General features: G+C 37.0%; 1 protein-coding gene across 1 annotated transcript; it reads right to left on the bottom strand.

Annotated features, from left to right (window-relative positions):
- Positions 1–5,646: 5,646 nt before the first annotated feature.
- Positions 5,647–7,412, bottom strand: LOC127804301 (linamarin synthase 1-like). Its single transcript, XM_052341148.1, has 2 exons — positions 6,829–7,412; positions 5,647–6,737 (listed from the first exon to the last, which is right to left on the bottom strand). The coding sequence occupies exons 1-2, from the start codon at positions 7,343–7,345 to the stop codon at positions 5,797–5,799; spliced, it is 1,458 nt and encodes a 485-aa protein (XP_052197108.1). The 5' UTR covers positions 7,346–7,412; the 3' UTR covers positions 5,647–5,796.
- Between the last annotated feature and the right edge of the window lie 5,902 nt (positions 7,413–13,314).

Here is a 13,314-nt window from a genome sequence, read left to right as displayed (position 1 = left end):
AGATTAAACAAGCATAGTCGACTATCTTCTTGAAAAATCTGGAAACTTAACAGATAACATGTAGAAGCACACTTGATTAATACAAAATATCACCACATATTTAAGTAAATGTCCTCATTTTGTTTAATTTATATTTTACCTTCCATTTACTTTAATACATAAATGTAAATAAGAAAGTACCCTCCATTTGGATTCAATAAAAATATCTAAAAAATCAAAATCCATAAGAATAAAAAAGTAGAATTTGGATTTTAGTAGGAACTTAGGATTTTGTGATTTTACCACCTCCAAGATATACACTTTCTATTTCTTGAAAAATTTGTTAAAAATCATTTTATCACTAATGAATGTTAGCTATTGAATTATCGGGAGTTAGTTTTCTAAAAAGGAAACATTTTCATATATGTCTCCTTATAAGGTGCTAGTCTTCCAAACTTAGAAAAAATATTGAAACGTTATCAAAATGAGTTTCAAGATATGATGCATGAACTAAAGGATTTTTCATACGATTAAAATTGGATTTTCATCAAACACATATATGTTAAAGATGGTCTTTTGCCTTAAAACAATTTTAGCTCTATGTTGACCAACGACTTCAAAGCTAATTTGAAAATCATTTTAGGAGATTCTTTTAAGACTAAATACTTGACTTTGCAAATCTCCAACTAATATAGAAAATGATAAATCTTTTTGATTTTCATTTTAACAAAGCACTTGAAATTGATTTTTGTTGAAAACCATAGACTTGACTCATGACTTAGGGATAAAACAAGGTATTGTTTTTCATCATCAAAACTAAACACAAGGGTAGAACATCATTAAAGCCTTTGGGTTCATGCATGGTGAGCAAAGAATGTAGCAAGATAGAATTGGGAACTTGACTTAAATAAGAGCTATGTTTGGGCTTAAAGATCCCTGACTTGGCTCGAGTTTGCATGGGATGAATGCCAAGAAATTGCGGGTGGCCCATGGCTTGTGTGGAGGGGACTTCTGCAATGGGAGAGAGATTAGCACGCAAGAAGGTAAAGTCAGAAGAAGACCCATGCTCATGAGTGGGAGGCATCTCGACAGAAGTATCCTGCAAAATAGAAGAGGGCACAGGACTAACAGAGTTGTCAGTTAAACAAGGTCCACATGAAAATGGTAGTGGACTGGGCGGTGACGATAATGGAGCCAGTGAGCTAGTAGTGGGCTCAAGAAATGCACTAATGAGCGAATTAGATAAGGGCCCAAAGCATGGATTTCCCTTGAAGGGATAATTAAGTTCATCAAAAATAACATGTCTAGATATAAAGACTTGATTAGTGGATCGATCAAGACAACGAAAGCCATGATGAGACATACTATAGCCTAGAAAAACACATGGGCGGCTGCGAGGGGCAAGTTTGTGAGGAGTATAATCACGTAAATAGGGAAATACAAGACAACCAAATGGATGAAAATTGGAATAAGTTGGAGGCTTACCATACAAAATCTCATATGGAGATACTCCATCAAGAATAGGCGTGGGTAACCGGTTAATTGTGAATGTGGCAATGCTGAAAGCATCAACCCAAAATTTTAGAGGAACATGTTTGTGAAAAAGCATGGCTAAACCAGTTTCAGTTATGTGACGATGTTTATGCTCAGCACGACTATTTTGAGAAGGTGTGTGAGGACATGACATTTGATGACGAATCCTGGAATTGATTAAGTGATCTCGAAAAGTGTGATTTGTAAACTCAATGCCTCCATCACTTTGAAATATTTTGATTTTAACAGAAAATTGATTTTCTACAAGCTTCTGAAATTGAATAAAAGTTTTGAATAAATTAGATTTGAATTTCAAAGGATAGTCACGTAAAACGATAATAATCATCAACAAATATCACATAATATTTAAAGCTTAAGGTGGAATTGACAAGGGATGGACCCCATAAATCACAATGAATAAGATCCAACACATGAGAAGTGCGTTTGTCATTCTGTTTGAAGGGAAGTCGGTGACTTTTTGCAAGTTGACATCTAGAACAAACAAAGGGATTGGAAAGCAAAGAAGTCACACATAAGTGACGATTTTTATGTAGAGAAATAATAGAATGAGGCACATGGCCCAACCGAGCATGCCAAACATCAAAAGAGGCTCGAGGGCAATTATTAGAAGAAACAGAAACTAAAGAGCAATGTCCACGCTCAAGCACATAGAGTCCATTCTCACGTCTTCCGGTTGCCACCACCCTTCTTGTGACTTGATTCTATATGATAAAGCGATCATTAGTAAAAGTAATGGAGAAAGGGAAATCTGATGTAAGTTTACTAATGGAGATCAGATTTTTGGTGAGGCCAGGCACAACTAAAACATTTTTTAAAGTAAGAGAAGAGGTGGGAGAGGTGGTACCAGTGTGGGATATAGGGAGAAAGGCCCCATTACCGACAATAACTCAGTTCTTACTAAAGTACGTGTCAACCTAGTCTAAATTGGCAATGTCGTGAGTCATGTGCGTCGTGGCACCAGTGTCCGTATACCAGTCAGAGTCCTGAGTGTCATTTAAAGAGCAGGACGTGAAAGCTTCCACCAAATTGGCAGCATTGGAAGCGTTGGAAGAGCGGGAGTAGCGCTCACGATAAAAGGTAGCATAGTGTCTTTCCTCACGACAGATCTAACAGCTTATAGGGTAATTACGTTAAGAGAGACTACCTCCTCGTCCACGTCCACCACGAGAGTTGCGGCCATTACCACGGCTAGATGGGGATTTGTCACTACGGGAGGTAGTAAACGCAGTAGTAGTGGATCCCATGGTGAAGGATGAGTACAATGATCTGACAAAAATTTCATAACTCTCTGCTTGGGGAACGACATTAGCAAATGAAGGAAGAGGAGTAATACATAACTGTGTATTAGAAAAGGCTGAGAAAGCATAATCAAATCCACGCAAATACTAGTGAATTTTGTCAAGATCATCAACCAGACGACCCATAACAGCAAGCTGGTCACAAATAGACTTAAATTCATGAGAGTATTCAGCAACACTTTTATCAGCTTTCGTCAGGTGCTATAGTTCATCTTTCGAGCGAAGCTCTCAGGATTTTGAACGGCTGCTGAAAGTGTTTTCCAAGGTGGACCAGACAGCATGGGAGGAAGACAAACCAACAACGATAGACATAGCCTATTCCGTCGGCAAAGCAAGAAGAAGGCTCATGATCAATTGATCTGTTTGCTGCCATTCAGCAAATTTCGGATTGGCAGTAGCAGTGGAACCTAAGCCAATGGTAGCAGGTGGAGGTTGGAGAGAGCCATCCACATATCCAAGAAGGTATTGACATTGTAGCAAAGGTAGAACTTGGCTACGCCAAAGAAAATAGTTGGAGGAGGATAATTTGATGGTTAAGAGATGGACCAGAGTGTTGAAAGACAAAGTGGAGGAAGAGGTGTTGGAAGCCATTTGATCGAGGGAGGTAAATCCAAAATACTTTGATATTATGAGAAGGTAATGAGAAAATTTATCACTATTTCTGGTGGTGATATTCTTATTAAATTTATATAATATTCTGTACAAGATAATAATAAAGTCAAACATTCCATCTACACTCTAATCTACTATTAAGGAATTACCTAAAATCATGTGATTATGATGCGATGAGATTTGCTTAATTGGTGGACATCATTCTTGGATCTTTCCATTACTGTAATAATTATAAATGACAACAATCATGTTGACACATGAATTAGAAGTGTACCAAGTAATATTAGCCACACAATCTAATATTTGTTCTATCACTTGGCAACTAGCAAAATGTCTTGTCAATCGAAATCTCTCTAAAAACAAATCATGAGAAGAGATCTCAAGATGTATGCAAGTATCTCTAATAATTGAGAGATATAATTCTTACGGTGTGTTAAAATTGACATATCTCTATAAATTTCACAATTATATAAGACATGAGAAATCTAACATGTCTTCAAAAATCAAATGAAACATGTAAAATTTATGGTGAGTTTGGTATGCCTCTAACAACTAAATGAGACATGATAAAATATATCACAAATTCATGTAAAAAAATTGAATAAATAACTTTAATACATAACATAATTACAATGTTATTAATATGCCTAAACACTCTCCCATTAACCCAATAAAGACTCCAAAATAAATACATGGTATACATGTTCTTGAAAATTATGGGTCATAGTCACTTGGTTATTGGTATAAGAAAAAAATCGTTTTTAGAAATGTAATTTAGAGACAAAATTTATTGTTAGAGACGAAAATAAATTTTATTTTTAATAAAGATGAATTATTAAAATAATTAAAATTTATTTTAAAGACAAATTTAGAGATGAATTTTGAAACGGATGCCATTCTCACTTTTTCTCGGCTGATTTGCGTATCTTTTTGAAGTGTGTATATGTTAGAAAAATCTACACATGGTGAAACAAATTTGCCAGTGAATATACACCTTTGAGCAGTTCTACCTTTTCTTTGATATCTTACTGTCATATATTTGTCTGTATTGAATATACACAGAGATCTTTTTGACCATTAAAACTGAACTTGGTGAAAACATAGCAACATTTACTTACACTGATGTATATACGTTAAGGAAAAACCTCTAGTGTTGATTTTTTTGTTTCTTTTCTTAAAAAAAAGAAGAAAGAAGTGGGTTAAGGGACTGACAGGTGAATGAGAATGGGAACAAAAGACATAGCATTAAGAAGGCAAAGTACTGCAATAGTGCTGTGGGGACCAAGCAGTTTTAACACTTTCATATAGCTTTCTCAACTGTACATAGCAGTACACAACTCTTAAAAGGTGATATTACAATATTCAACAACACAGTTAGAGCCTGCTGGGTCCTGCTGTTATGGAAGGAAGATGTGTTCTATTTATGTTCATTGTATAAGTTGAGTGGTCGAACAAGTAATATGTCAAATTTATACTAATAAGTCGTGATTTTGATTTTTGTCCTACGTAATAAGACAAAGTTTCACGTCTATGATTTATTTCTTCTACCAAAATTAAGGACATGCGCGGTGGGAGATATGCAAGAATGGTCATCTCAAAAAGTGTTCTTTTTATTTTAAAAGTTTTTTATTTATTTTTTATATTATTTGATCAAAATATAAGAGTATTTTTAATAATAGTAAAAGTAGTGTTTTTTTTTTTGGTTATAAAACAAAATTAACCTTAGTAAACATTTAAAGTTACAACTATTGTCGTCTTATATATACACAAATATACAATTAAAAAACACCCAGTTGTGGAAGCCGACGAACGAGGTCCATTGTCGCAACTTTACTTTTTTTTTTTAAATATATATATATATATATGTATGAAATATACTTTTTAGAGTAGAAAATTTAATAATTATTTTATCATTTAAAATAATTTTTAATTCCAAAAAAATAATGAAAGCATTTTAATATACAAACAGTCTGTGAAAGCATTTTTGTTAATATTCTTTTTGATATTTTGATTAATAAAAATATTTTTAAACAATTTCGCCAAATGTTAATTAGTGTCTATAAAAAGTAATTTTTGTAACGCATAAGAACACTTCTCACAATAGTGAATTTTACAATAATAAACATTTAACAGCAACACTAAACGACCTGTTGGTGATTGTTGTAACCAACAAGCTGATTAAACATGCTAAAGTTCCAAAATTAAACCACTGCCAACTCTTTTGAGCTAATTCCAATTCTAAATAAGGTGACCCCGACCCCTCAAAATGATCTACCTCCTACGGGCTACATTGAATTCATCTATTAGTGAAACCCTTGTACAGGGGGAAACAATTTATTTATGGTCTTATTAATTAGTCTATACAATGAGCAGATAGTTCTTTCACGAGCCTATCAAAGTTACTGTAAGATGATCCCCCAAAACCAATAGCCTCTATTGCTTTCTCCTTCAATTCCTCGGCGTTCCTCCTCATTTTCTTCCCTCGATCTCCTTCAGTCATCTCCTTAATAATACCTGCAACTTCTTCTCGCGTCACCTCATTATCAAGCTCCATTCCAATACCCCAGTGGGTGCAAGCATATCGACAATTTGTCTGTTGATCAGCAAAAAAAGGCCAACAGATAACGGGAACACCTTCGCCGATGGACTCCACCATAGAATTCCATCCACAATGAGTTAAGAAGACGCCAATAGAAGGGTGGCGAAGCACTTGGACTTGGCAGCACCAACTCACTAGCAGCCCCCTTCCCTTAGTTTCTTGGAAAAATTCTTCGGGCAAAGCAGCTAATTCATCATCACCAATCACAATATCAGGCCTAATAACCCAAAAAAATGGGCGGTTGCTTTCTGCAAGCCCCCATGCAAATTCCCTCAAGTTCTTCCCACTCATCACTGCCACGCTTCCATAGTTCACGTACACGACTGAGTTGGGCTCTCTTTGGTCCAGCCACTCAAGGCATTTGGAATCCTCCTTCCACAAGCTGGGATTGAGTGAGTTGACTTGGTTATCCGTTACTTCCCTACACAACAGGGTAAGTGGCCCAATGGTGTAAAAGTGAGGGAACTTGGTTGCGATGGCGTCTAAAACTTCTTGTTCCAATTGATCGAAAGTGTTGAAGATGATCGTCGGAGCTTTCAGGCAATTTTGGGCTTCCTCGCCCATGAAATCGAACATGATCGAGTTGGGATCTGTGGTTCTAAGGAAGCTTGGCAGGTCCTTGAGCCTGATGTTTCTCATGCCTGGAATCAAGTCGACAGGAGTATCAAGAGTGCCATCGATCATGAAGCTTTCATCTGAATATACACCAAATTTGACCGTCTTATAATTAATTAATCACATATATAAATTAGTAATAATCAGTAAAAAGCCAAGTAAAATCAGAACCTTTAAATGGGAAAATGCCTCTGCTGATGAGTTCACGATAATGGAGGTAACCCATGAAAGAACAAGCCGAAGCAGTCCAAAACTGAACCTCTGCAACCCTTATTTCCTTCGCGGCCTCTATGGCAAAGCTCATCACTCCATCCGACACTATGCCGGTAACTGCCTGTGCTCCAGCCGTTGACCCAAGCCTGCACAAAAGTTCTCTGAACGGGCCCAAGCAGTTCTTCCTAGTTGAGTCGCACAGCGCCGGGACGTCTTGGGTGGCGTCGGCGTCAGACAAGGGAAGCCCATCGGGGATGGCCTCGAATTGGAAGCCGGGGAGGCCCATCATGGCGGCGACTCCTCTGGATCTGAGCAAGCGTCTGTGGTTATAGTCGGTGTTGACAAAGGTGACATGGAAGCCTGCCGAGTAGAGAAGCTTAGCCAGTAGCATCATAGGGGTAACATGGCCCTGCGATGGGTACGGAACGCATACTACGTGAAGCTTTCTTGGTTGGGGTTCCGCCGGCGATCCCATGTTTTGAGCAAAGCAACTACGATGAATACTAACTGAGTCGAATGGATTCAAGAACTTAAAACCATATATATAATCCCTGGCCTCATCATGTATATATATCCACCAAGAGTGGAGTTACACACGGTAAAGGTGGGCAGCTGTCCGCCTTAAATTTTTAGATAATTTTACTGTACATATTAATATATTATTTTTTTAATTTTTTTTATTCTTTTCTGAATACCCACCTCATCTAAAGGTGGAGCTACACATGACCTGTCCATCTTGAATTTTTAGTTAATGTTCCTATATATAATTTATTTTAAATTTTTTATTTTTTGTAATTTTTATCCACCCTAATTAAAATTTCTGCTCCGCACGTGTACCAATCAATCAAATTAAGATAGGCAAGCGTAGTGTCGAACTTGAAATTTGGGGGCCCTGAGCCAAAATGTAAAAATTGCCCCCTAGTAGATTCAAATTTTATTTTTTTATAATAAAATATAAATAAATATTTATACCATATCAAAGAATAAAATTAAAAAAATTAAATTATCAATTAAAAATTACTTTAATAGACAAAAATATCAATCATTTCGAATATTTTTTTCTCAACAGCCAATCTTGTGACATAATTGCTAGATTTAGCCATACACATACGCAAGCTATCCAAATCTCTGAATGCATTATCCATCATAAACAAATCGAAGTGTTTTATGCATCATACACAAAACGAAGTAAATGAGCAACTAACTGCTAAAAGTAACATCAATAAAATAGATAGGCAAGCTATCCAAATTCCCGAATGCAGTATGCATCATAAACAAAATGAAGTGAAGGAGCAACTAACTGCTGAAAGTTGAAGCAGATCTGGAGACTAGAGTTGGAGCTTCTGAGAAGCAAATTTGAAAGACTGAATCTAATGAGCCAATTGGCAATCGAGAGGCAGCGAGCCACCAGCAACAACGATCGACAGAGCAAGAAGCTGTCAGCCATTGGCCACGAGCACGAGGGCGAGCTGGCAAGGGCGAGAGACGGAGCAAATTAGTGAGAGGAAACGCTTGTTGGGCGAGCGACGGAGCAGCGAGCCACCGGCCACGAGGGCGAGGCGAGCCAGCGAGGACGAGCGACCGCCGACCGAGCAGCGAGAGGCGAGAGAGAGAGAGGATGAGAGCAAAAGGGTGATGGAGCAGAAAGATGAGAGAGAGGCAGTGAACGACCGACGACAGATTAGTGGGAAAAGTGAGAGCGAGCCGTCGACGGCGATGGAGAAGATGAGGGCGAGACGCAACGGACCGAGAGAGGTAGGGCTAGGGTAGCAAACGAAAGAGAGAGAGGGAGAAGGGTCGCAAAGAAGGAGATGGGTAGCTAGGCCTGGGCAATGGGCCTTTATAAATATGGATGTTTTCAATTTATGGGCCCCTAAGTAATGAAATTTTCATGAGCCCTGAGGCAACCACCTCATGGGCCTCATGAAAGGTTTGGCCCTGGGCAAGCTGCAGGCAGCATCAAAAATAAATTTTGGGATCAAACCTAACACTGAATCTGCATGTGCTTCATTAGTTCCTAACACCTAATAAGGATCTTAAAATCATCTCCATATATATATATATATATATGCAGCAGTATGGTTAACTATTAAGTCTAATAATGTTGTTGAAGAAGAAGCCTCTTATGAGTCTTGGTGGGAAAAGAAAGCTTGCCCAGATACAATCATAGATGCATTTAAAAAGATGAAAGCAATTGGTTTGCATACCTTGAATTTCTTAGAAATCTTCTCCAATGAACGTTTTTTTGCAATTTTTTTGGAGCTTCTTTAGTTCTTAAGTATTTTGGATCCAACACGTTCTTTCTTACGGGTTCTATTGCTTGAGAATTAAGGGCCACCTGTTGTAATGCCCCGCTTTTCCCGAGCCTTAAATAACTTAGGAATTTCGGGAATATATTTGTTTTTTCAATATAAACTATTTCTCGATAATCCCGTTTTACCTTTCCAGCATACTAAACAAGAATCAATAAGCCAAGACAGGTAATCATTATAAATACGGAAGCTAAAATCAAAACCTGATATGGTACAAAATCGTAATCTATTTTAATCATAAAATAAGAATCCTACCATTACTGTAACGCCTCGCTTTTCCAGGCGCGTTATAACTTGGAACAATTCTGGGACACTAAATTTTTTTTTGTTTCAAACACTAAGCTAAATTAATTCATTCCTCGAATCCGTCCCAGAATTCCCATTCATTTTTCTTGAAAGAGAATTTATTATACACATCAAATGCGGAAGCAATGATCGAAATCTGATATCTTAACATTGATCATAAATCAGTTCTTACATCGTCATTAACCATAAGGATATAATTCAACATTCCTCAAAACGCTCAGAATTCAAAGTAGCAGAACTTAAATACATGGGCTACATAACATACATTTCATTCTTCATGTACTCTGCTAAGTGCCATTTCATGCCTCATTCGTCCTCGTATCTGCTACAATTTTCATTTAAAACGTTTGAATATTCCAGGGGCAAAGCCCAAGTTAGATGATGAATCATCTAAATAAGAGTACAGAAAACATATTTCGTATATGAATACAATGTCTTACTCATCGTAAGGGTCAACTATACCCTTCATGCTACTCACCATTTTTTGTGACCACCTCTTTCGAAGCCGAGGTGTATGGGTGCACCCTTGGTAAAGCAGCGGTGCCAGTTCGTACTCCTTACGGCCACAATGCGCGTGATCAATGATATCAACGTGTACATATGCATTTTATAGCATGTCATGTATGCAGTCTACGTGATGGATACATAGCATGTCAATATGATGAAAGTATTCTCGAGAATCGGGGTTTGAAACATAAATTATCTACAACCAACCATTTCCATAAAACTAAATCCAATCGGGAAGTACCACTTACCTCAATATTCGTCTTGCCTCAAAATACGTGTGTCGCCTCGATTTGCGCGCCAACCTCAAAATTTGTACAAATCACTTCAACTTAAGCCTCAGATCATCCTAATCACCATAATTATTTAAATAAATATTAAAACATATTTTTCCATTATTTCTTGCATTTTCTTTAATTTTCTCTCTATTTCTTCCTAATTTTCCTCAATAAATTCAAACTAAATATTTCTAAAGTATTTGACTACGAAAATTCATAAAATAACATTCTTGAATTTTTAAAATTTTCTAGGAATTTTTACTTACCTTAACTTAGCCTCTCCGACTTCCTCGGTATGCGTGCCCTGATCTCAAAACGTGTGCCCGGACAATTTTTTTTACCAAAGTCTCTGAAAAATTATTAAATCCCCAAATCATATTTTTTAGAATTTTTCTAACATTTTTTTTCTATTTTTCTTCTTTCTTTCTTTTTTTCTTTTCTTTTTTTTTCTTTTCTTTTTCCTCTTCTACTGTTCATCATCTCCCTCATCTGTTTCAGCCCTACGCGTGCGAACCATCTTTGCCCAACCGCTGTGCTGCCGCGATCCTGGCCTCGCTGCCGCTTGCTAGTGCCCCCGCGTGCCTCAGTCGGCCGCCCTCACTCCACTGTGCACGGCCGCAGCCAAGGTTGTTAAAATCGGGATTTTAAGTGGGATCGAAAAAGTGTCCATAAAATCGGATCATAAAATTGAATCGTAAAATCATAAGATTTTAAAGATAATTAAAAATACCCTTCAATTTTTGTAAATATATGTTTATAATAACATAATTTTGTAGAAAATAAATTAATATCTTTTAATAACCTGATTATTCCTTATTATAGTTTAAAAGATGATACTTCCAAAATATAGTTCAAAAACTAGCAGGTTGGTATAGACAATTTAGAGGCAAAATATAGGTAATTTAGAGGTAAAATATATCTTAAAATTCTTTAGAGGATTCTTTCAACGTCTTTCATTAGATTTATGTTGCATTTTTTCTTGATCTAACATTGATTAAATCAAATAAAATCCCAATTTGGGGTTTGGTGGTCCATTAATTAATTACTTGTTTGTCTTGATTTACTTATGCAATCAATGTTAAATCAAGTAAAAATTATAATTTAAATCAAGTAAATTGAAACTTATGCAATTAATGTTAGATGCTATGTGACATTAGAACTTATACAATCAATGTTAAATCAATTTTTAATTTAGAGGCAAAATATAATAATTCATTGCATAAGTTCCAATGTCAGATGCTATGTGACATTGAGACGTTGGAAACATCCTCTAAATTGCAACTTAAATCAATGAAGGTCTTTGAATCGTAAAATCGTTTGGGAATCTCTAAAGCGTAAAATCGTAAAATCGTATATGTAAAATCGAGATTTTATAGGATTTTATCCTAAATTGGATTTTACATGGGATTTGAATCGTTTAGGAGTCTTCAAATCGTAAAATCGTAAAATCGTACGCGTAAAATCGGGATTTTAACAACTATGGCCGCAGCCACCGCAGTCGGCCTCGCTGTGCGCGGCCATTAGTTGCGGCCACTGCTGCACACGCAGCGGCTCAACCGCTGCTTGCTTGCGCCCCCAGCCGCATCCAGTTGCCAACATCACCGCTTCAGCTCCTTGCGACCCCGTCAGCCGCTTCCGAGTTGCTCCGCCAGGCCTTATCGTCGGCCACTGCCCGCTCGGCCTTGCTGGAAGCTCGCGGCCATGGCTACCGCGAGCTGTTGCAGCCAGCTTTAGCTGACTCCGGCCACTTCCTCGGCTACCTCCGGTGACCCACATCGCTCTTCTCTCACTCGCACAACCTCTCTCTTTCTCTCCTTGTGCTTGGCCATGCTCGGTCAAGCTTGTTGCCTTCTCCTTCTTCTCTCTACCATTCTTCTTCCTTCCCCATTTTGCTTCAACTCTCGGTTATTTATAGGCAACTCAACTGTTCCTTGACCTCACTACCCATACCTTCTTGTGTGAAGAACTCTTTGGCGTGCAAAATCTCCCACAAATCTTGGCGTGCAGGGCATGGAGATGGATTTGCAGGGAATAGGTTTAAAGTTATAGGGAATGGGTTTAGAATTGTAGTGTAGCATCCCAAAAATTTGAAGACAATTAAAAATAATTAATTTGGGTGTTTGAGGATATGATAGAATATTTGGAGATTTTTGAGAAAATATTTATTTATGATATTTTGAAGAAATAGGAAATTAAGATGATTAATTAAATTAATTGGAAGTTTTTATGAAAATAATAAAATAAAATATAGTGAAAATAATAATAATAATAATAATAATAATAATAATAATAATAATAATAATAATAGTTATAATAACAATAAATGTGTAAATTATATTAACTTAATTTAAATGAATGAATTAATATATAAATATATATATAGGTATACGTGCGCGGGGGGCCATCAATTTGTAAAATCAGAGGAGAGAGAAAGGGAGCCCAAGCATTATATATATATATGTGTGTGTGTGTGAGATATGGTGTGTGTGTGTGGACACGTGGCGCGCTGAGGGCCGCCAAAAATTGCCTTGGCATCCAAGCTCTTGGCTGTGTCATTTATAAGGCCAATTCAACCATTCCAGAAGCCCACTTCGGGCAAAGCAAAGGCAGAAAATAGAAGAGGAAAGAGGAGAAGAATGAGAGAAATAAAGGAGAAAAAGAAGGAGGCGCACGGCAGCTGAGGAATAGAAGGAAAAAGTGAAGAAAATAAGGGATTTTTGAGGTTATTCAGTGTTTAAAAATATTTTGGTAAATGGGTTAAATTACTAGAGGTGTTATATATGCAAATCATAGATTTTTCATGGTTGGATTATGTTGATTATGCGGTTAAATTTAATTAATTTGAGCCGTTAACTTGTTATTTTATGTAGAACGCTTTACTTCGTATCGGGATCGTAGAAAAGTCAAGAATCAACTGTTTTCAGGCAAGCTCCTAACCCTCTCCTCGTGTTCTTTATTTCCTGCCATAGTCTTCATTATTTTTTATATTTTAAACCCTCTCTCACCATGACTTGGTTCCACGCTTTAATAATAATAATAATCCA

Source organism: Diospyros lotus, chromosome 6 (assembly GCF_014633365.1).
Source record: "Diospyros lotus cultivar Yz01 chromosome 6, ASM1463336v1, whole genome shotgun sequence".
Taxonomy (NCBI): Eukaryota; Viridiplantae; Streptophyta; class Magnoliopsida; order Ericales; family Ebenaceae; genus Diospyros; species Diospyros lotus.
Note: the sequence above shows the minus strand (reverse complement) of the source record. Positions and strands in the feature narration are given on the sequence as shown.

Coding starts and splice junctions, on each gene's coding strand:
- LOC127804301 (XM_052341148.1), bottom strand. CDS start 7,345: ATGGGATCGCCGGCGGAACCCCAACCAAGAAAGCTTCACGTAGTATGC. Junction 6,738..6,828: donor AGGCATTTTCCCATTTAAAG/GTTCTGATTTTA, acceptor GTGTATATTCAG/ATGAAAGCTTCATGATCGAT.